The sequence below is a fragment of the Aulostomus chinensis genome, chromosome 2 (assembly GCF_037954235.1).
Source record: "Aulostomus chinensis isolate RoL2024-O1b breed Wild chromosome 2, RoL_Achi_v1.0, whole genome shotgun sequence".
NCBI classification, from domain to species: Eukaryota; Metazoa; Chordata; class Actinopteri; order Syngnathiformes; family Aulostomidae; genus Aulostomus; species Aulostomus chinensis.
Genome location: NC_141321.1, coordinates 29,013,616 through 29,038,926, shown reverse-complemented (window position 1 = coordinate 29,038,926; position 25,311 = coordinate 29,013,616). Strand labels below are relative to the sequence as shown.

The window sequence follows — 25,311 nt, the reverse complement described above, 5'->3', positions numbered from 1 at the left end:
GGCTGCTCATCTCACAACTTCAAAAGCCACCATGGATGCAAGGAGATTTCAATGCACTCCGTCTTCCTCTCTCTCTCTCTTTCTCTCTCTCTCTCTCCCTCTCTCTCTCTCTCTCTCTCTCCCTCCCTCTCTCTCTCTCCCTCTCTCTTTATGTTCTGTCTCTTGTTCTCTCCCTCTCTTGCTCCATGCTCTTCCTCCATATCTGTCTCTTCCTCTGGCTTTTTCTCCCTCATTTGACAGGAGAACGAGCCTTGTAGATGGAAATCTTTTCAACACACATCAAGGATATTAATCTACTTTCATAATAAATGGGATCCACTCAGTTGAATACATTTGTATACTTCAAGATGTACAAAACAGGAAGTGGTATCAGGGCGATGTCTTCCTCGTCTCCATTCACCCGGCCTGTCACTCCCTGTTTTCCAACAGTTTGGTCACACACACATATATGCACTATACACTATTTTTCTTCTCATTGTGTGACAAAATGTATCTCCTCTGATTCATAATGGAAGCGGGCTTTTGCGGCATGTGTGGCGACCATTTCATCTCCCCATAACAGCAGACAATCGACAACTTATTGATTATTATTGGTTACTGGTTGTTGACCCACTGTGTGGTGCTGAGGGACAGCTGAAGAGACAGAAAGAGAGACAAGGAGAAGGGAGAAGAACAGAGGGGCTGTGTGCTTTGGAGGGAGGAGGAGAGGCGGTGGTGGTGGCGACGGCAGCGGTGGTGGTGGTGGGGGTCAATGTAAATGTTATTGTAGTGTGAGCTCATTTGATCAAAGTCCTGGAAAGGTTAAGCGAATCCAATCTGGTTTTGTATGGCAGAGTGGAGACACAGGCGCTAGGGAAGAAACCCCCAGGACGGAGAATGGATTATCATATTGGCGCTGGAGTAGCAGGGGCCTCCGACGGACAGTTTACCCTGCCCGTAATGCGTTTAGACAGCAATTGGCCTTAATAACCTTTATTGACTTCAACGGGTCAGTGCCAAGAATCTAATTATCAAAGTGTATCAATTTCATTGGAGTTTGGAGTTGCACAGCTCAAAATAATTATTTTAAGGTCGAGCCAGGGCAATTAATCCCCTCTCCATTTATTTGATGGCTTTGTAAAACATTATAAATGTTATGGTTTCTGTTGTGCGTTTCATCATAAATAATTTCAGGGAGCAATTTTTTGTAATGCATTATTCGAAGAGCTTGCTGTGCTGGTCCAGCTGGGGGGGGGGGGGGGGGGGGGGGCAGCATATGTGGAAAGCTAGAGGCCACAACTGAATCATGTTGCAGATGTTTACCAGCAGTCATTTTTCTCTTTCACTCGCTGTTTTACTTGCATAGTTGGGCAGAATTTTATACCCACTTGCACACATGGAGCCTGGATTAATCAAAGTGTGAACTAAGCCGTAAAGTGTTTAAAGAGCATTTTCATTGCTCATTATGAAGCCATTTATTATCTCCTACATTAAATCGAGCTGTTTTTATTCATCATATTGTTTTGCATTTCATAGTGCTCCGATAGGCTTGTGGATTCTTTTCAGGCAAGTTTTTGGGGGTTTCCTGGAAAAGCTATCCCTCTGTATATGCTGCATGTGTTTCTATATGTATGTGGGCTTGTTTGTACGTAGGTGTTGTTGTACGTTGTGTCTACAGTGTCAATAAATGTGCAGCTGCATAGTAGTTCATTGACAGTCAGTGTGTGCAGTTACCTGCTTCGTAGCAGCTGTTTTCCCTTATCGCACTACATAGACTAGAGGCCTAATCCACACGTTCATAATTGCACAGCCTTGTTTACCCACGGCTCTATATTAGCTCGCTTGCTTTGCCCTATTTAGACACAGCTGTATAAAAAAGAAATTACTCAAAGATTATTGTTATTATTCATTTAAAGGGGAAATATATGGCTGATAATACATTTTACATCACGCGGCAGCTTGTGTTTGGAAATATAAAATGAAAAGAATCAGGAAGAGGGAGAGCGAGAGCGGAGACGAGAAAAAGGAGAAAATGTAGCAGTGCAAAGGTATTTGCAATTCTCTTTGAAGTCCCTATTCAACAGGGTAAGCTGAATTTTCGGCAGTGCCTGATAGTGTTCTGCGTAAATGCTTAAACCCCTTTAGAGAATTTTCATGGGCAGATATGCGGTGGCTTGAAGGGAGCGTTTATGTTACCTGGAGCCAATGCAGCCCGCAGCTTTGTACCTAAAGATGTACACTGGTAGTGAATAGAATCCCACAGAGGTTTGTCTACGACAGAATCTCACTGCCACATTGCTGTAAGCTGAAATGGGGGGAAAAAAGGAGCTATGAACAGGTTTCTACCCTGTCTACTTACACCTTAACAAACACACCTTTGGAAAGACAAAATCACACAAACCAGTACAGTAATATATGGAAAGTTTGAGGAAAACTTGAAGAGGACGGTGCTGTTTTCACTCGGCGAGCGTGAAGAAGAGTTTTTGAATGTAAATCAAATCAATGTAACTGCTACAATTACATTTAACTAATTTAAATTGTTTATTTCAAAGCCGTTGTTGTTTAATGCCACGCTCTATTCTTTCAAACTCAGTATGGAATGTGTGTAATTATTTTCCAGTAACAGGACACAGTGTTAGCGGAGGTGGGGGAAAACTTTGTACAATCAAGTTTAGCCTGAGTCAACTTGTTTTGGGCGTTGATGACTGCGTGTGGAAGGTATCTGTGAAATGTACAACTGTTACCGGCTCGGGTCATTTCAAAATGAAACCGCAAATCAAACAATGGTGTTTCATTACATCACTGCCATTCATGAAATGAAATTTTGGGGAAAAAAACAACAAAACCTTCATTTTTGTGTGTCTGTAGCCAGGACCATGAGCTACTGTTAGGAGCTGAAAATGTATTGACAGTGGTTTGGATAATTTATTTTGTTTGTCTGTGAATTGTGATGTTGACAGTGTTTTTTACTGTATCAGCAGGCTTTGAAAGCAGCTTGTCTCGTCTTCTTAGAAAACAAATGAGCACTTTACAGAGCCTGATCTGCCTTATCCGCTTAGTAGCTCCCTCAATCCCTGCATTTATTTATTTACTTACTTATTTACTTATTCATTTACTTACCTCTGTATGGATTTGGTTTGATTTCCCCCCACATCCAGCCCCTCCTTACCCTCTCCTTCTCCTCATCCTTGGCCCTGATCAGCAAGATAAGCCTTCAGAGGAGGAGAGATAACATCCATTAAAGTGGTAAAGAGGAATTATGGGGCAGCCCAGATTAATCATTGCTCAGTTTAATCGCATTCAGTGCGGATGGCGGGGTTGGCTGCAGGGCCCTGCTTCTTCCTGTGTCATACCAACACAGAGAGATGCAATGAAGGGGAGTGTGTGTACATGGGTGTGTGTCTGTGGGTGCGTGTTAATGTGTGTAAGAAGAAAAGTATAACCATGAAAGAGAGTTGACTTGAAACATAACCACTAACCAGCATTTGACGTACTTATTATTTCATATATAAGCAGACACGCAGTTATGCCACTGCTGAGGTGGAACTGTTACTCTTGCAGGCAGTCGCGTCAAAGTGACAAAGACAGTTAAAAGAGAAAAAAGACACATACAGGTTATTATTTTTTCATTTAAATATTGACAATTCACTCTTTCCATTTCTTCCAGATATTACCATCACCAGAAAATCACTTTGCCATGTGTTACTCCATCTGTTTAAAGCCCAGTCAAGTACGTGAGGAGAGTGCAATTTTATTGAAAATGTAAGAGACATGAGAGAAGCCTGATCTCGGTTCTCTGGAGGAAAAACTTGGGACTCACATTTGAGCAAAAATTGTACAGCCCTTACTTTTCTGGAGGAAATGCTAGTGAATTTTTATATATATGATTACAGCATGCCCTTAAAATCACACATACTTGCCAAAATACGGCCAAAAATTGGCCTGCGAAACCTACAGGTAGGTTCAAGAAGCCGTTATCACACATTTATGTTCAGTAGGTTGAGGATGATGTCGATCAGTTATTTTAAGGACGCATCCGTGCAATGATTAAGGAATGTTCAGGGTCAAAAAACATTTGTTCTGTACTTCTGCACCTGCTTATTTGGACTTTGCTCCAATATAGATACCATCTTATTAACTCATTTGCGCTGGTTATACTTAATCCTTCTGTTTGAGCGCAACTGTTACTCCAATTAGGACCAAAAATAGAACACACCTCCTCAGAAATCTCATATGTGTTATATGTTGTTCATACAATAACACAAGGCCAACAGCTACTAATTAAAATCACTGTTTCCCAATATGAAACTTTTCATCTTTTCTTGCTTGAGAAGGGTTCTGGCATAATGTGAGGAAGATTTGATCCTTAATCAGCTTTCACTTCAAATATTGGAACTCGCAGGGAACAATAGCAAGCACTCAATACCTCAGTACATCTAATTCTATAAAATCACTCGAGCATCTATGGTGTTATGGTTTTAAGTACATAAAATCTTCTTTGAAAACAATGAGTGGAATGATGGGGTGATCCAGATGGCAAGACAGTGTAAAATTGTTTGATTCGCTTGAAGAGATGCGAAAAAAGGGAAGAAAAAGATGTTGATTATTGTATCATGTTATGGGTTGGAGGGGATTTAGGGAGGTGGAACGGGGAAGATTAAATAAGGGAGGGAAGGTGTGGCGTTATCAGAGGTGACGGCAACAAAGAGATAACGCTAAAAATTTAAGTTGGAATCGGAGCGTGTGAGAGAAGGTAAACAAAGAAATGAAAAGCTGATTCTGCAGAGGAAGACATGTGGGTACAGTCGGTTAGGAAACACAGGTCCTGGGAACATTCTGGCAAGTTTCATGCCTGTTTTTCAGTCTCTGCACCTTCCAAAACAAGATGGAGAGGATTACCCAAAAGAAATCCAAACTGATATCTGTGTTTGCTGGCAGAACAGATTCTCTCCGCATTGACCAACGAAAGGAAAATCAACTTGGGATCAACACTGGGATCTGTTTTTGTAGTTTTACCAGCGTTCCTAAAGGTGAGGTTCACATCCCACTCACCCATTTCAACTCCGAGAAGCCTGCAGCCGTTAGAAAAGAAACACAGACAATGCCCACTGGAACATAGCTATCAAACTAAATATCTATATTGTATGTGATTTTGTGGTTTTGAAAGCCAAAAACACACACGCACACACACACCTACCCATAGTGGCTGTCACAATTACCCGTTGCACTGTAAAACAGTGGGTAAAACAGTGGGTGGGGGGGTCAGACATATTAATTTCTAGTTAATCAGAAACAATTATGATGTAAATCCAGGTCACAGGAAATGCTAGAGTGAAGTTGCAGGAATACTTTGACAAATATCAAGTAAACTTGAAGTGTTGAGTGGCCATCTTCCCAGGTAGTGAACCGCTTCCACCATCCTATCCTCCGCCTGCAGATAGAGATCTCTGATAGGTGGTGTTAAATGGGTGAGATGTAGGACAGTATAATTAACGCTAGTCCTTTAGCGTGCCTGCTTCGCTCCACTGGGAGTGCCCGATATAGCGCTCATTAATTCCTATTTGTGTATAATGAGAGGGTCATGTTGGATGTAATAAATGGCTCTTTTATTTGGGTGAGAGCTGCAGGGCGGCATCCTTTCCTGGCTAACAGTCCTATAAACACCTATAAGCTGCTCTCATCAGCCTCGTTGGGTGGGGAGCAATCACACTTACTACAAATACACACCAGCGGGCAAAACAAATCAAGTGTGTTTAGTAACACTCAACATGTCCCTTTCCATTACTGACAGCTTCCAGCACTGATAGAAAAACTGTCTCTGCCATTGCTGCTAGTTGGACACAGGTAACCCTGGCCTCATGTGATGTTTACACCTCATTTCCCCATACAGATTTCTGGCATTTATAATATTGTAAGATGATAGAGATGTCCTCTAATTAGATTACGGTGATAAAACTTTGTTTTTGACAGTCACAAATATGGAGTATAGCCATGGAATACTTCAGAGATAACAAGAGCCTGGTGTCCAGTTCGCTTGTAGCCTGTTAGCTCGTTTTTGCTATCACAATGTCCCTAGTGTATCTGCACTCTGATGCAAAAGTTTTTTATACTTTGAGTAAACTTGGGATCAAAATGGGAATGAATTGATCTCCAAGTGTGTTACTGCATTCCCAGGCCCCAAACGCATTTGAAAACCATATTTAAATGTGATTTTATTGGGTATCAAAGACGCTTTCCCAAGTCTGTAGAATTTGATGAGAGTAGGACATCCCTGCAACACCACTATATTTGATTTTAAGTGGTATTTGGACACAATTAGCCTTTTAACCAATTTAACAAAAGATTTCTGTTTAAATTTTAATTGGTTGTGCCTCCCCATAGGTGTCTCACCTGAAGCAGTTGAATGGTTGAATTCTGTCTGTTCCGCAGAAGACGACTTACATGATTACCTCAAGCTCATATCTTGAGGTTAAAACCAGCTCATGCACCTCATGGCCTTTTAGGACACTGAAAGAACAGAGATCTCAATCCGTTCTCTTTCACCTCTGCACCTTCTTTACATTTGATGTCAGACTCAACATACAAAAAACCCTGTTTAGTTCCTCTGCAACAGCTCTGTGGTTCTCATCCAGAAGGGGAAAAAAGACCAAGAATCCCTAGGTTATTGATGTCTCGTAGTCAATCAAAACTTTGTTAGTGGCACTTCAGACACAGCCTCCCACCCCCACACCCCAAAACAAGACTCCTCTATGTAATTATGCCTAAATGGATGGAAACCCTTTTTATTGGTTTAGCATTTCTTAAGCCCTGCATTATGGTGCAGTGTGTGTTACACTGTAACTCTGGGGTTTAGAAAGGCTGGCCCTGGCTTCAGTCAGCAAAAAGCTTTTACTGGCAGGAGAGTGAGGGGCTGATCACAATCTGCTATCTGGCCAGAATCTAGACTTCCATATAGTGAAAGAGAGAAAGAGGAATTCAACAGAGCAGAAGGTGCCTGAGCGTCACGCTCATCACAAACATCTCTGTCCAGCTCTTTCTTCATTGTCCCGAATTAGTCGAGTCACCACTCAAAGCTGTCGTGTGATGGATGGGTGTTGCATTCTTGCCAGACCAGTGAGGAGTGCGTTGTGCGCACACCGTCGCTACATACGGGAGAACTAATTCTGAAAAGAGCTACGCGGTTTAGCCATTAAAGCCAACTGTATCCACACTCTTTACCATGAGGCTGGTGATTTTTCTATGCGATTTTTGTGGGCCCATTGGGACTACGACCCAACAACAGATTTGCCTTTTCTTCTTGCTACCAAAAGGGAGAACCACAAAAGCCTGGGAGTTCTGCTTCATTTGACCCTGTGGAAAGCATATGTCCTTCCATGCCGCCTGTATTCTACTCAGAAGATGGACGGTCATTGGGGCCATAGAAAGCATCCCTGCCCACTTGACTGTGTTACAATGCCTTCAAACAAAATCACTTGTCAGGGCTCTTCCCTTTTTGGGAGTGCCCCCCCCCCCAACCCCCCCCCCCCCCACACACACACACACACAACACACACACACACACACACACACACACACACACACACACACACACTTTGTGTCACTTCAAACATGTTTCTCTGATGTTTCAGACACATTTTTCTAATGTTTTACACTCCATATAATCTGCTGTGTGTGGCGAAACCTATTTTACTAGCTGACATAATTGATGGTCTCTGCAACATTGTGAGGGTCAAACTGACACAAAGGCCTTGGTTTCCATCACCGCGGAGATAGCCAGAGCACATTAACAACCCCACCCACCAACACGCTGAAGTTACAACTCTAGATTAATATTATCTTGATCATCTTTTTTCATCATTTAAACATCTCGGGCATTTCTCAAATTTCTGGAATGACCAATGAAAGGAACTTGGACATTATAAATGTCTGGCTTCTGGAGTGTAGCAGCATAGCTCAGAAGCAATTCTCTGCTCTGCATCTACTTTTTTTTTTTCCAGAAATAGTATGAATTTACTCAGACCAGGAAGTCAAAGACAGCATAAGACAGACTTAAAGACTCCTGTTTGTATATGTTATGATGACTATATCAGTGTGTCAACAAGGCCAGAAATCTGTCAGTCTGTCAGGTTGACCAGTAGCAACAAAGCATTCATTGTTGAATTTTAAAGAAGTGAGTAAATTGGAAAAAAAATCTCAATTAAAACTAACAAAAAACCCCCAAAACTATTTAACCACATCAAACCTTCTTATCTAAGATGGAAGCTCAAAGAGAAAAATGACCGAAACTTCAGGACTAGGCAGAGACACCGCTCTGCTTTAGAAATTTCCCCGGTTTGATATGAAACCGCAAGGAGGTTGGAACAAAACCACATCATAGACTGTGGTCCAGCCAGCCCTGGTGGGATCCTGGTGTTAGAGCTGCTGCAGTTTTGAACAGTTTTTTTTAGGATAATGATGGTTACACAAAGACTGTTGTTTTTGAGAGAAAATATATTTAGAACTTGCTTCTCGCATTTTCTTCAGTTTTGTTTTGATCGTTTCAAAGTTGTGGAGATTCAGTATCTGGAAGGCAGGTCTTGACCTGCAATATTTCCAACATCATGTGTAATGGAAAAAGCACAAATCTAATTTCAGATGATACCTATTTTGAGCTTTCTCTGACCACAAACAGACACACACACACACTGAAAAAACACACTTGTACACCCACACACACTTTTTATGACAACAAGTGTGATGTCACAGGAAAGTGAATGGAGTCTGGCTTTATTTCTTCCTGGGCTAATATAATTTTCCCCCCAGTTGAGAGTCCCCCCTTCCCCTGTAGGAGCAAAGTAACTTGACGGTGGCATGCTGCAAACACACTCAGATCACTCGTCCAGACAGCAACCGGCCCTGGCAGGATCACAGCTCCCTAGTTGTTTATATCAGAGAGCAGAAGCTATCCATTACCCCGAGCAAGGTACCTGATGCCTTTTTCCACCAGCGGTCAAAGTGATATTGGTTTCTTGTATTAGAAGGGAGAAAGAGATTGAGACAGCTAAGAGGCTGCCAACACCCCCTCTCCCGTCCCCCCTCCCCTCTGTGTATGAAATCAGACTGTGGCAAATGTCAGTCGAGTGTCTGTAGTTTTGTAGAAAGGGATTTGATTCAAAACTTGGAATTCTTTGCACGCGATTGGCCAAATACTCCACCTGATGTGTTTGGCAGTAATTATGGGAAGGTGTCAGCGGAGGGTTTTAACTAAAACTTAGATCTTATCCGTCTAGATCTAAATTTTCTTCAGCATAGTGTTTCTGTGGTTATTATTTTATATCTTTTGCTGCAGTCTTGTTTTTCAAGCTCGACATCGCCAACTGGCTGATGTTAAGAGTCTACTTGAGCACACATGGGTTGACTTTGTGGCCGAGATGATGAAAAGTCACGGATGTTACTGTGGAGGTGACAAGCTTTCAATGGCTCCAGGGTGTATAATGTTGTCAGTGGAGCACCAACCAGCTGTTTTATGTTGGCAAATTACCGGTCTAGTCAGGTTTTGTATCGACATCTCTGCCTTTCTGAGCTGGAGCCCAAAGATATTATGAAGTCAGCATGAAAGGGGCTCAACCGTAGTGGCAGGGTGGACCGACATGGAGGTTTCCAGTGTGCACTTGCGACGACAGGCACCATGTTGGTTAATTATCACCAGCCGGTAAAAAAAAACGTATTATAAGGATTGATCGGTTTCCTTGTGAATGTGTTTACCACTTACATACTTGAGCTGCTCTATTCTGGTGCAGAAATGACCTGAATCTGCCTGTTAAAATAGTCTAATGTTGGTGTTTGTAAGCAGCGGAGGCCTGTATACACAAAGGGTTTCCTGTATAAGAGGGCACCAGTGAGCGTAGGAGGGCTCAGGGTCTCTTGAAGTCCTGGTTGTAGTCAGCTTAGGCTTTTCATGGGGTGTTAACAGTTTCAGAGACACCGTTGGTCACCTAGCACAGTTTTATGGAGTGTAAACCCTCAGTCCTGCTTGCATCTGTTTTTAACCTCGTTCTCTTTTAAGTGATGATACAGCATAGTGTGCTGAAAAAAATCAGCCCTCCCATTTGATTATTCTATGCTGAATGTGTGACATGTTGTTATATGATGGACTAGACAGATGCTTGTTGGTTTTGTAATGCCGCCCCCGCTGGAGGTGTTAGTAAGCTACTCCAGGCTGCCCTCCAGCTTGCTTTTGCTTGGAACACTATCATCACTCCTGGTCTCCACCAACCAAAATATCACCTCAGCCTGGCTCTGTGTTTGTTTATATACGTCTCTCCTGCAAAGGCCTGGAAATGTTTATACCTATCTCTAGTAAAATAGACAAGGTTGAGTTTTGGGTTTAGGGACCAACCATTGGGGTAGCCAGGTCCTCTTTGTCCTCTGGTTCACCTCGAGATGTGGCCTGGGTCAAGAGGACATCTGTGGACAGAATCAGGCTGCAAGAGATGGAGACTGAAGACAGCTACTGCCATCAGGGGGTAAATAGAAGGAAAGAGGGGACTGATTATTGCTTACACTGGCTCAGAGACAAAGGGCCGTGGTGTGGCCAGGGCTGACTGAAGCCAGGCTTGACCAGTAAACAACCAGTGGGGTGTCTAAATGGCCTGGGGAGCAGCCTGAGGCTAAACCGGAAGGCCTCTCTCAACACCGAGTCTTCTAAACACAAGATCATACACAAACACACTTTGGCATGCAGCACACATACACACAATTGCATGGGTACTAAGATGTTGACAACATCAACTCACAATAGGAGAGGTTAGGGGTGCGCAACTAATGGCAAACCAATCAAAATCATGATATGATGCATAGATGGTGCAATAGTTGTTAAAGACTTAATTGCGTGTCAAAATACAAATAATAAATAAATTAGATATTGTGGTGCTGCATATACGTCCTGCCTTCACATCGCATTCTACAGACACGTCGTTTGAATAGGTTTTTCATTGGGAATGATTACACTGAAATTTCCATCTAACTTTACAAATCATTACACAATCGCTTTGATAGTCTAAATAATGCACATAGTGCAGCTCTGGTAGAGGTACTGACAATCAAGGAAATTAGTCTCAAACAAATATATAAAGAAGATTTCCAGGGCAAGCATATCCATCTACACCCACTATGAAAGCAGAGGATTTTACTGGTCTATTTTTACAAGCTCAGTGGAAAAAAGTGGTCAGACTTCAGGTATTTTGGTGGCATCTGTCTGTCAAACCTTCTTGAAGGCATTTATAGGTGCGATGACGTACCGACATATGGAACTTGTCTCTAGTTTGGTCTTCTTCACAGTAAATTTAGTGCAGCTTTTATTGGCTATAACACAACAGTTGGAAGAAGCTCACCGGACTGCTCTGTCTTTGATTTGGTGCAACTTGTTCTCATTTCATTCCCTGGCCAGCTGTGGGAGGAGCCAAAGCAGACGCACGTCAGAGCGGAGTTCAGATCAGCTGCATATGACTTGTTCTTCAGTGCTGTGATTGAAACGCTGAAGCTGCACTGCAGGGGTGTTTTAGCAATATAATGTCTAGCAGCTGAGACAGTGATACTCACTGAATGCACTATCTGGCACTTTCTTAGGCTGTCACTCATCCCAGTAGGACGAGTCTTGATCCAAACTGAAAGGTACAGTTTCCATAGGGAGCATAGCTGGTCCTGCTTCCTCCTGGTCACCATAATTTTTTGTGTCTCCTCCAAGTCAGGTGTAATCGGTCACACGCTGCCACATTTTTTGACACCTGTCCTGTGTGGTGGAAAGGAAATAAGTGTATTACTCTGTCTGCAAATCACATTCTCCTCCTTTGGAAACGCACACAGAGACAATCATACCTTTCTTCACGTGAATTAAGACAGACAGGTAGATTGTCAGAAAGGGATTAAAAAAAGGGAGAGGAGAAGAAATGAAGGTTCTCTTACATTGTGGTTTTTTTTTTAAAGAGGGTTGGATGACTGGGGAGGCGAGTGACTGTTAATAGGAAGAAATGAATGCGCTTGACTTGTGGATGTGACAGGAAGAGACTGTTCTTAACAAGGCGTCAGAGTCAGTCAGAGTTACAGATCCATCACTTTTCAGAGGCTAGTAGAAGAGGGGGGGACATTTAAGGATATTCAAAGATGGAGAGAGTCTATGAAGGGTAGAGAAGAAGAGGGAGACGGTGAGGGTAAAGAGGGATTTGAGTGTGGCTGACAGCACTGCATTTAATTTGGACTGCCAGATCCTTTTTCATTTGACTCCCTCTCAACCAGCTTAGAGGCTGCTGAGAACTTGGAGGCGAAGGTTTGCCAGGATGTCTCAGATTAGCACTGATGTGCCACGTCACACTTTAAGCCGGCCTGTAATTCATGTTCAACAGGGGATACTCACACATTACACAGTGCTGTGCAGGACGTGATTAATTGACTCACACTCTAATATTGGGTGTAATTTGCCCATCCTCTGATGTGAAACTGACTTTATACTAGACTTACTGTGCGATGCCGTCCCAGGGATGTTTTAATGCAGTCTTGGCCCAGAATCAAGGATGGAGGGAGTTGTTTTTCCGCTTGATTTCATGTCATTTAATATTTAGGGGAAGGTTTTAAAGAGTCACATAGTTTTGATGTGACTTAGCAGAGGATTTAGTGGAAAGTAAACAAACCAACCTCCTTTAAGGCACTGTTATGAGGAAAAATAATCTTCATTGAAGAACCGCTTGCACGAGCATATCTGTTCTTAAGTGTCTGTAATTTATTTATAGCCAAACCTGTGCAAGTCATGTTTATAAACTGCCTGTCCATGCACTGGCCAAAGGCACTTAGTTATTAATAATTTTAAACCCTTTTTATGAAATAAGAATTTAATTTTAAAGTCTGAAATTAGCACATAAAAAAATCATACCAAACTAATAGTGTGTTTACTTTGTAATTAGCACCATGGTTTTAAAAATGTTCACTTTAAACCTGCTAATAATAGTTCTGATAACAGTTAATGTTACTTACTGCTGTCATGTTTTTAAACTTTTACTCTCCAACCCGATTCACCTGCTGTATATCCTACTTCCCTCTTGCAGACGATGCTGTTCTTGGCTAAAGTGGAGGAGGAAGGCCAGTCGGGGGAGGGCAGGAGAGACATGGCAGAGACCCTCCTATCGGCCTTGACAGACAGACACCAGCAAAGACAGACATGGAGAGACAGGTAACACAATGTACCTCCAATTTTCTTCTTTCCGCTGGACATCGAAAATGAATCTCTGACAGGACGTGTGAGAAACAGGCAAAGGCAGGCACTTTACCAAGCATCAGCTCTCAAATTGAACCAAATCTTCAACATACACATAAAAGTTTAACTTAAAAGTCTCCCTTCCTGTCAAAATGTTGTTTTTCTTCCTGTTCCTACAGTTGAATGTTGAGATTCTATGTGTGGACAGGTGTATGTGCAGTTTGACACTAGAAGGCTGTTATTGCATTGATGAAAGTGAGCAAAATCTCAGAGGTGGTCCTACAAGCAACATTCATGAAATCACAAATATTTTGGAGGATGGTTTGCTCCTGTATTTAGTAAAGACCAGGATGATGGGAAAATTTGAAGCCTTGGTTGCATTCGTACTGGAGGAGAAGGGGACATGTTCTGCCCAGGAGTTGTCCTCGAGCCCGGGCTCCACCCCGGAAACTTCTTGCTGTGAGGCGACGGTGCCAACCACCATACCGCCCATTTGCAAATACATGTAATCCAGAAATCTTTAACAAGGTGGGCATGTGGTGCATTTTTACTGTAAAACTGTTGGATGGGTAATTTTATAATATTTTTGTGTGCCTTCATATATGTAATGATGGCAGATTTCCTCAATCACAAAATATTTCCATTTCATGAAAGCCAAAGGTTAGATGTCGGGTAAGAAGTTCGTGCAGTACATGTGCTCACTACTAAGTGCGATGATATCATCAAACATAGTAACCAGGAATCATCACCTTCATCATTCTTCAGTGGGAGTGTATTGACAGTCCCTCCCTCTAAAGGCCTGATGTGAATTCCACAGACATGCAGTGGTGTGGTTGGTGTTTGTTTGTGCTCCTTCGGCCTGGCAGCTCTCACAGCGATCAAACTGACACGTGGGTCTTGGATAACGCCATTCACTTCCTTCCTTACAGATAAGAGCAGAGAGCGCAGGGATTAGAACGCTGGCCATTCATTCAGATAAAGAAAGGCCTCACACACACACATACACACACACGCACACATACATGCATCTGTGTTATTTTAGCTGTTCCTTCTCTCCACCACTCACCCCTCAACACCAGCAATGACACACACAAACACTGGCATGGATGTAAAAACCAGATCTACCGTCACATTTGTGTCTCTTAACAGATTTGACCTCAGTGTCACACATATACACACAAACACACACTTTAGTCGAACACTATCCAGAGCCTTCGAGAAACGTGCCAAGGGGCGAGTCAGTTAGCGAGAAAATTCCAAAAACAACATCCTATCATCTGAAATACACGTAGCTTTGCACTGATGTGTTCACGATGCCCGTCTGTTTCGAGTTGTCCCCTCTAGTTGACCCTTAACCGTGCCCCCTCCAGATGAGCCTTGTAAACACGCTGTTTCCATAACACCTTGCTTTGCTGTGTCGACGCCCACCACCTCACATCTCTGAAGTTGTGAGGCGGCCCTGATTGTGCATTCCAGTGGCAGGTGCTGAAAGTTAGAAACCATCTTGCCACACCCACCCCCAACCAAACATTCGCATTGTCCCGCATCCTGACTGTCCCTCTACCACCCACAATGCAGCGTTACCACCTTCCAACCTCGTCTAGTTGTAGACTTGTCTCCGCCCCGCCTAAGATCCTGACATGCACTTCCATAGAGCAGGACAGGAAATGCTCCGTCCTTGTCAGCGGGGTAGACAGAGGTTTACTCTATCAGCAATGAAAGACTGATTAGATTAGTTTTCAAGGAGGGCAAACGTCCCACACAACATGTTTGAACTCCAGCTGCTCCCAATATCTCTACTCCCTTTTACACACATGAAATATTCGACCCTAATCCACCACTACCCCCCACCCCCAGCCCCCACTACACAAAAAGCCAGGGGTCATCCTTTCAAGTGGCTGTCAACAGATAGCATTTACACAAAACTAAACACATGGCTAGGTGCAATGTTAAGTGAGATGTACTGGTACTGATTGGAGATTTCTTGCTGATGAGTTCTTTGTGGGGGGAAGAAGTTTATATTTGTGCAATCTGCACAGGTTGGAGTTGGCTGAAACCTTCATTTATTTTCATGAAAGCACTCACCACAATAGGACATTTGAAATTAATTTTCTGATTCATTTATATTGGGCATCCTAATTAGGTTTCCACACAATATGCAACAGGCAGGCTTTTATCATAATACAGCTCTTGTTACCATGGTTTCCATCCAGCACCAAAGGCTGGGAAAAAAGCATGATTGATGACTCTTGCTAGAGGCACATAAACATAAACAACCAGCACTGATTGATTAAGTTTCTTGCTGACTTTTGTTTCTTAAACACCAGTTAAAGCAGCACTCTGTGCACTGAAACGTGGGCCTGCTACTGGCCATTTTCTGCTTCCCGGGCATTTTCAGCACTAGCAAGAGAGAAAGAAAGAAAAATTGCACCCTGTGACCAGCGGTTCTTCACAAGTGACTCATAGGCACTCAGAGTGAGTGATGCATCAGCTCACCCTGCCAGCAGAAGCAGTGCATTCATTCACTCTGAGCCAACGAAGTTATGGGAGCTTTTTTATTCTTATGAGCTTTTCTGGTAACTGGGTTTTCCCAATGCACATGGTGAATTCCTTGATAGATGCTGCCCTCCGTGTCCCTTCGGTAAATGCCCTGTGAGTACCCAGGAAATAGATGGATTATTATTTGGGTGGGTGACTGTACCGTAGCAGAGCAATTGAGTATGCCACACAGGAAGTGCAGATTGAAGAGCAAGGCACAATCTCCAGGGAACAGGGCTAGCAGGATAGGAAATGTCATATCCTAGTGCCACCAGTACAATAGACATTCAAGTCACCAGACACTGAAAATATTAGGTTTAGAAAATGCGTAATTCTTGTTCCACATATATGCAAATAGGAAAGAAGGATCCATTGTCTGATAAATACTTTAAACCCCCCCCCCCAAAAAAAATCCCTTTATCTCTTATGTAGTTTTATTTTGAAAAGTGCCATGTTTGAACTCACCATATTTACAGCACTTACTCTGTGTAATGCCATCTCGACTCCATGCTTATAGTGCGGCTATCTTTGAACCTCTTCGACGAGGTGACCTCAACGTAACCTCCCAAAGCCTAAAGGTCACTTCTCTGACCGACATAAAAACAAAAAACAACACAAAAAGCTTTGTCACAGCCGCCGAGCAAACATTGAAGGGAACAGCTGTGAGTTTTGTACTGACCATGCAAACTGCTGTAGGCTTTGTAAGGTCATTATATGATAATGAAAATCATTACAGAATTACATGGGGGTTTAGGACATGAGAGCAGCGGGGAGGGGAGGGGAGGGCCACATTGGGTTTGATAAATGGACTGTGAAGGTGCCCATCTGGCCCACTCTATAGCTTTTTCTTCCTGCTCTTTTATCCAGTCTCGTCCTTTACTACCCCTATTTCATTCCCCTTCTCTGTTCTCCAGAGGGCCAGTATAAAAGAGAGCAGTCCTGTAGTGAAAGATTAACAGAGTGCAAACCCAACTCACCTTAGTGTAGGAGAAAAGAGAGGAGGGGTGACAGGCCGAGGTGTTTATGAACCAAGCAGGGTTTGTGCCTGACTTGGCAAAGCCTGTCCTCCCATCCCTCAGCGTGGGCCGGTAGGAGAGTAGACAACAAATGACCTTTGGCATCGGAAAAAGTTGGATCAGGATGTGTGAATCAAGACGTCACAGTTGTGTAGAGACACTTACTGTTGGTTCTCATGGTGTAAAGAGCTTGAGTTATGCTTAAACCAGTTTGAAATAGGGTTGGTTTTTTTTCATCAGCACTGGAGACCTGCTCCTCTGCTGGTTAGAAAGGTGAGAAAAGATGGCAAAAAATAATAATTCTGCATTTTAGGTTTATGCCAAGTTGAAAGGGGAAGAAAATTCTGAATGAAGAAAGTTGAGGGTTTATAAGTGATATTTGTTTTAGAGTTTTCACAACTAAACCTGACTTATGTAAGGCGTTTATCTCGTGCAAAGATACTTGGCATACTTGTTTGTATGTACGTACCCTCAGAATCTCTGGCATAGTACAGAATTTGTGTCCATTACTTTTCCCTAACTTGTTAAGAGTTTGTGAAGTCTTCATTCCAAAACAGCATCATCAGCTAACATAGAGAACCGAAAAGGAGGACCACATGTTCACAGCTGCACTCATCACTCAGCTGTCCAGCTTGACCCTTGACCCATGACCCCGTAGGGCTGTCTCCTAGCCTCCATCAGCTTTATGTTTCCTGCAATTGTTATCCTCTCTTGTCCTCACCTGGACAGGGCGCTGCCACACAAAAGGCCCAGTCTGTCATCAAAACCAAGGGTCATTGGGGGCCCACAGGGGCCCGAGACCCAAAGTTGAAGCTGTGCTGAGCCGGGGATGACCACACCAATGTTGTCTGCACACCCCTGAGCACCCCTGAGGGGATGCATAGAGACGTAGAGAAAGGAAGAGAGAGACCTTCATTGGCTAGCACTTCATTCCAGGAGGGGTGACATTTCTTTTGTGTTTTTTCTTTCAGACTCCGCCCCCATTCTTGGACAGGGGTGGGACAAAGAGTTAGGAGACAATAGAGGTCCCCTGTCCCAGATCGGAGTTGGAAAGACTGTCAGTGTCATGTCCACAATGAAGATGGACAAACCACAGCCTTGTCTAATGTGGTCAATGACTTCCTTAAAGCCTGGAAATGGAGGCACCAGACTGCAGGGATTGTGATGATGTCACTGATTGACTGTCTTTACACACTCAAGGATTTGCTGGGCTCAGGTTCCCGTAGACGTGTAGTAAAACCATATTCAGTTGTCATTCTATTGTCTTTGAGGGGCGTTTCTGAAAGGTTAGAATGCAGGCAGTTTGTCATGCAATGACTTTCTCTCAGCCTTAGGATGGGGGTCGTTAACTTTTATTGATATTGATACCATTATTGAGACTGTTTAATTCACGATTTGAGCCTTTATTGATAACACTATCAATACTTTTCTATATAGTGGAGAGACTACGGTAACGTCTTAGCAGATGTGTGACTGCTTAATGTGCGATTGTCTGCGCTTTCAGTAGCACGAGATGCGGAAAGTTAACAGTAATTTCCTGCAGGATCACTTGGCCTTCAAAATAAATGTAGCAATGCCTTATTTTCATCTTGTCACAGTTGGCTTTGAGAGGCTTGTTTTGAAAAGTTGAAAGAACAAGAGTCGAGCGCTTCTGCTGCTTATGTGGCACAGTGATTAGCTATATCTAAATATATACACTATATTTATACTGTAAATTTTTTACTTTTTTTTTGTATTTTACTGTAGCCTTTCTGGATTTTACTAACATTACTCTATGCCTTCCCACAATATCCTGGTTGTGCTTCACTTTGTTATAGGACCCAATATTAGGAGTATCGATAAGATGATTTATTTTTTTTAATCTGTGGAACCGCCTCCCAATCCTGAGCCCCACATATCCCCTTAACCTCCCACACACATACATACACAGCAGCAGCAGACATCCTTTGCAAGAGTCTGTTTTCCTTGACTTGAGTTACCAGCCCAAAGTTTTGCTGGCTGTGCCCTTGTTCCTCTTTACCTCAGGTATTTGTTCTCTACAAAGGTGGGCAAACACCTGCGTGCAGTGGGTGGAACTCTCATCCCACAACCACGATCTCCGTCTTTGTTGTTAGCTTGGCTTTTTCTGTGTACCACGTTCCCTTGCCGTCATTGGCATCACTGTGTTTACTTGGTTTCGGGCGCTGGAGGAGAAAACAAATAAGGACATGTCATCTGTCTCTTTCATCACCAGCCAGCCTGTAATTAACACAGGCCCAGTGGTTAGCCTAAAATGCTGTCATCTAATTTGTCTATCTTTATCTAAAACATGTCTGTGTGGTCCCTTCGACCAGTTACATGCGTGCGGAGAGATCTACCGGGGCCCGGGTGTTTGTGAGGTGTGTGTTTGTGTGTGCGTGCGTGTGTGTGCGTGCGTGTGTGTGTGTGTGTGTGTGTGCTTGATTGTAAATTATGAATTCTTCTCTGCACCCGCCCCTGTTTAGCAATCATTCAGTTATGCATGACATGTCCTGACCTCAGCAGAACCTCACAGCTGCTGTTGCCGTAGCAATCGTCCTCCCATCCTAGTTAGCTCCCAGGCTGGAAAGTACATCAGAGTGCGTCTTATTCCTTCAGGAATGTGCTCTGAACAAGATGACGGATGATACTGTTTCCTTACCTTCTACTTACTCTACAAACTCGTTCTATCCATGTAAATATGCTCTTACCTTTTACTTGCCCGCTTCTCAAACAAGTCAGTAATTAGCCTTTGAGCTGAAGCTTTCTCTCATTCTGTGGTTGGGCGTGGGAATGGAAGGAACCAGGATCACAGTCTGTTTATTTCCCTGCTTCTCCTTGATGGACTCACACAATTAAATTTCTTAAGAGTGTTTTATAGCATTTCATAATTACGCATTTCACAAGAAGAACTCAGCAATTCGATGCGGCAAATAAGGGAAAAAAGAAAGTTAGAAATGTTACTAAAAATCCCACAAATATTTAACCACACTTGTTACAGAGACAGTTGCCCATTAAGCTCTGGCTTTTTTTCTTTTTTTTTTTAATATGGAAACAAGATTTGTGTTTGGAAAAGACAATGTGGTAAAGTAAGGGGGAGAGGGAATGGGTTTACGCTTGTTTTACTGATAGTCAGGAAAACAAGGACATTCTTTGTGGTCAAACCCAACATCCCAGAGAACTGATAGAGAAACGATTGCGTGAGGATGTGTGGCAGGCATGTGAAACAAATGGCAAGAACATAGCATTATGGGTTGTTGGAGGTTGTGCTCACAAAATACACTGTCATTACAGTTTACCTCAGAATTTTATTATTGGTTGGATAGCAATTCTCCTCAATTGAAACTTAACCAATTTAGGATTGCTGCCCTTAAACATCGAACATGTGTCTGGTTAGTGAGCTAAACAGCATAAATATAACTCTGACAGAGAATGTTGGGACGTGTAGGCCAAACTAAACATGCAGGCAAACTGTAAATGCAATGCTCGTGAGGTTTTGCACCGTGCTGCATGTGGCTTGTCACAGATTGGAGATCAGATATGTCTTTACTATTTAATGTTGAACTCTAGTCAGATCCAGCATGTTATTCACAGAGACATACACATCACATGTTCATTGCCTGGCCTTCTTCTCTACCCCTATCTACAACAACCACCCCACCTGGGTTGCCCCCCCCCCTTTTTTTTCGAACTCCACCCCTCCTTTCTGATATGCACACACATCTTTCTCCCTCCTCTGTTAATTATAACCTACACCGCTGGAACACTTCATTTCATAGCAAGCATATTGTCTCTTCAAGGCTGGCAGGCAGGTCATAAATTATCCTGAAGGTGAGGATGGAAGTTGGAGGAGATAGTTATGAAAATTTCATCTGTCTGCCGTAGCGGCCGCAGCTGCTCCTGTCACCAGCCGTGTGCTGGAGAAATTACACCAGGTCAACGTGTGTGTGTGTGTGTGTGTGTGTGTGTGTGTGTGTGTGTGTGTGTGTGTGTGTGCGCGCGTACTAGCGCTCTGATTTGTGCATATGGATATGTACATGAACTCATGTGAACAGTAACAGCGTGCACGCATATACAGCACTCACGCATGCATGTCTTTGTGTATCTTCCAATGTTCCTGTTTATGTGTGTGTGTCGCTGGGCCAAAGTGTACAGCGAGTTGGCCAGGTAAGACCTGCCTGTCAGTGTATGGAACATCTCTGGCGTTGCTGTCACCTCAGGGCCCCCTGCTCTGCCCTGAAGCAGAGAGACTGGGAGGGGGGACAAGCTCACGGGGCGGTCCCCAAGCTGTCTCTGTTCATTACCGCTACAGAGACGGGACGTAGCCGGCAGGTGGCCAGACCTTTAGTCTCTACCCACTGTGATCATCTGCTGTGTGTGTGTGTGTGTGTGTGTGTGTGTGTGTGTGTGTTTGTGTGTGGGTGGATGTGCGAGTGTGTTTGAGTATGAAAAACAGTCTGAGGAAATGTATTTGAGCAAGGAAGTGCATATTTTATGTTTGACCTATGATTGTGCATTTGTGTTTGTGACAGATTATTTCATCGAATTTTGCACCCAATATTTACAAATGTAAAGGAACTGAAGAGGACTGCAGAGGCACTTTCCTGTCAGAGCAACTCCTAACGACAGCTATTCCAAGTAGCAATTAGTAAGAAAAGAAAAACACAAAGAACTCCCCCCTTGTCTCCTCCTGTGTCAATCTACAGTTTCCTGCAAAAATTCTATTAGGGGCAAAGTCCATAGCTGTTAATTACAATTCTAACTAGCTTGCCTCCTGACGAATGGATGGCTTCAGCAGCGATGTAGGATAAAAGGGATATCAGCGATTTCACTTCCCCGTACAAAGGCTCCCTCTGAAATGGGTCATCAATCCCATAGTGATAAATGTCTGGTGGAGTAATGACTCTCTTATCGGTGCCGGATTACTGCAGATATTTGTAATTAGTGTAGCCACACAAGTCCCCGACAGATGTTTTTCGGGCGGCACAATATTGAAGCCTTGGTTTAGTGCTAAATGGGAACTTTCTGGAAATAATAGGGATACTTAAAGCCATTGTAGTGCAGCAGATGTAGGTGAATCAGGAGAACTGAGCTGCTTTTTTGTCGGGTCAGAATGTATTCTGCTGTGTGCATGCACACACACAAACACACACACACACACACACAAACACACACACACACACACACACACACAAAAATGTATGTACATGCACATGAGCTCATGACCCTGATAACTAAATACACAGCCTGGGGTCCATCCTTCAGATATTGAGCTCAGCAGTCACATGACCATGAGAGCCGTGCAGCTCCTCTTCCTCCCCCTCCTCCTTCTCCTCCTCCTCCTCCTCCTCCTCCAGCCCTAGAGGTAGCCACTGTTATGCCAGGAGGAGTGGATGATTCGCTTTTAACTCCTATTTCTCCTGTTTTGGGGGCTGAGATTTAGTAGCCGCCCTGGTTTTTTTTCCCCTTCTTCTACTTCTTCTTCCTCTTCTTCCTCCTTCCAGCTCTCATGAAATCACAATGTGATGTATTCAGCCTGAGGTGTAGAGCTACTCACAGTGCAGTTTGACATCGTGAAGCCTTTCTCCGCTGTGTTTTCACAATGCTTCAGTACAGATGGTCTGCTGAACGTGTCTGTGCCACTAATAAAAATGTCCTGGCTTTCGTTGAAAGATGACGTTGATTAAAATACTTAATACAAACATAAGAAGATACCGCGTTGACCTGTAATGACCTCATCCCATCTCGTAGAGTCGAACTCCATATGTGTATATGAAAGTGTATAATTTGGAGAGAAAGAACTTCTGCCAGTAAATCCTTTGTGTCTAGATTTCAGGTTGGTCGAAGGGTTTATTCTGTTGCCAAAATATACCCTCACCATCCCACCACCACCACCTACCTATATACACATGCTAAGTCTGCCCGCCACTGACAGACGTGTAAGCAGATGCAGCCAGAACTGGTAATGGCAGGTGATTATAAGTGGCAAACGTGCCAAACTAATTAAACCCCTGGGTTGACAGCAGCATTTGGTAGCACAGGCATTCTGGCGTGCTGACATTAGAATAATTGTAGCAGCAGCACAATTCACCTGCGAGAATGCAGCTAATGTTGTCATTTATTTTACAGCAGGCTGCTGTGGGTGCTGCTGCAGAGGTTGGAGTTAGCTGACTGTGTTTGGTATCACCTACCAAAATACCATTCATACCAAGTATGACGAGAAAGAGCAAGAATTTCGGTGCGCTCGTTTTCTGTCAGTGTTACTTAATTATGTTTCAGGTGACAAAGTTACGTAGATGCCCATTTGTAGGTTATTGACTTTAGCGCTGGACCGGTAAGAAGTGACTGACTGTCATGAGTGCTCAAGTTTAGCTTGTAGTGCAGTCGGTCTAGAGTTGAAATTGGCACCGACTGCTCTATGTTACATAGCGGGGGCGGGCCCTTTGTTTTTCAGCGACCTGTAAACAATTAGACTCTTAAAAGGAGTGTGTACAATGGCTCCAATCACAGAGGGTGTGCCGTTTGTTATACAGCTGTCATGACAGTTCTCATGAAGTTCATTACAACATCGTAATTCTGAAGAATTTTAATCATAGAAGCGGTTTATCTGAGTCATAAAAAGTCTCCCTGTGTAGAGAGCAGCACGGTTAGTTAGTGCAGACTGAGCCATGATGAGTTTAATAATTTTAGTCTTCCCTCTTGTCCAGATTCTCTTAAGAATATCAGACGTCTACTTTAAAAGGACGGTAAATAAATGCAAGTGTAATGAGATCAGTAGTACGTTAGTAGTATTCAGCAGGGTACCAATGAGGTTATTTATATTTATCACCAAATGACCTTGGTAAGCATGTCTAACCTTGGTAAAAATCATAGTGTTTTTACTGCCATTATCAGTAGGCGCATGATCATGTAATGCTCAAATGCAGTACTATGGGATACTCAGAATACATTGCAGTTTAACCTCATTTTTAAAATACTTGTTTTTGTAAATAATGTGTAAAATTGTGCCACAAATTCAATTTTATATTATTTGATCCAGTTGCCACCAGACTTAAACAAATGTTGGAATGATTTAAGCAGTCTGTCATATCTCTCATAAATACGCCACATCAACAGTGAATATCTCTTCATGCCTGTACAAAGCCTTCAGTAAACATAAAAGTATTTGTATAGCCTTGCCTTGTGGTTTGCCTCAAAAGACTTTATTAAACAACATTAAGACGAGGAGTGTATGAAGTCATCGAAGCTTGGAAGAATGGCATCTTTTAATGGCAGTCATCCCTCCTGCTGTCTTCGGTCAGGTGGACCATGCAGCTCTGAGCGTTTCCCAATCAGGCAGTTGGAGGGAGGCAAGGACAGGAGGACGGGTTTCTCACTTCATGCAGTTCTCAGGTCATCGCTCCTCCAGCTGGAGGGTGCGAGCTTGGAGCCCTTTTCTCAGAGGTCACCTGCACACATTCTGTGCCTCTCCTCCTCCCATGTGATTCTCACACACCTACAATCCTACACACACCTGGACTGTTGAGTAAGAAATTCCTACCAACCCCGCAGTTCTGTGTGAATGGGTTGCTCACCTGACTGATTCATGGGATTGCGTTTTGTCATGCAGCAGGTGTGGCTTGTCCAGGTGTGCACTTTGCTGCATGCTGCATCACAAGGTGTGTGTGTGTGTGTGTGTGTGTGTGTGTAAAATCCTCATGTTGCCACTGTTAGTGAGTGAGTGAGTTAGGTTATGCAAGCTATGTAGGACCATAGCGTGTATTGTCAGATTTATGGGGTGCAGCCTGGACTATCATACGCTGTCATGTCATCAACCAGTACCCTGGACAACCATTTCCTGGTGTTGTAAATCACTGGTGACAAATTCATCCAACACATTTCCCCCATAGGCTGCGCTGTCTGGTCCTCCTGCACATACATGCCTTTCTGCACATACATTGCATGTCACTTGCTCAAACATACCTTACACTTGTCAGGTTTTATTGCATACAGACACAAAGACTGTGTTCAATCTTGAGCCACTGTGTTAAGTTGGTTGTAGAAGAAGTGAAAAATTAGTTCTTTGAAGGCACAAGTAAGTGGCCGATGGCGGCTGATAGCTGGGGCTTAGTGGATCCTCATTATGTGCTGTAGCAAGCTGATTAAAACGTTTGATTTGCTTCCTATGTGTGTGTGTGTGTGTGTGTGTGTGTGTGTGTGTGTGTGTGTGTGTGTGAGAGTGTGTGTGTGTGTGCGTGCGTGCGTGTGCGCGCGCGCGCGTGTCAAGTGCCAGTGTGTATGCATGCTTCCATGTGCATGCGAATGCATGAGAGAGAAGGCCTTCGGGCCGCTGCAGTGTGTTATCTGTTTTTTCAGCTTTGTCATACTAATTACAGTCCATATTTACTTACACTCTCTTTTTGTTTTCTGCCCTTGATAGGCATCTGTGAGCGCCTCTGCCTGGGCTCTTCTCATTAACAAACTGATGATGTGTGATAGGTCTATCTAGTAATGATACCGGGAGCTTTTCCAAAAAAAGAGGTCATGATACAAATGTTGTCAGCTTTTTGCACCCAC

At 43.3% G+C, this 25,311-nt stretch overlaps 1 protein-coding gene across 2 annotated transcripts in view; it reads left to right on the top strand.

Moving 5' to 3' along the window:
- The window catches only part of fto (FTO alpha-ketoglutarate dependent dioxygenase), a 123,092-nt gene that overhangs the window by 43,095 nt on the left and 54,686 nt on the right, over positions 1–25,311 (top strand). The window contains exons 8-9 of one of the 2 annotated variants that reach the window (XM_086189056.1): positions 3,647–3,709; positions 13,056–13,180. In XM_086189056.1, the coding sequence (XP_086045182.1) occupies positions 3,647–3,709; positions 13,056–13,180 (188 nt within the window). The remainder of the gene's footprint in view (positions 1–3,646; positions 3,710–13,055; positions 13,181–25,311) is intronic. The other variant, XM_086189067.1, reaches the window with a different exon arrangement.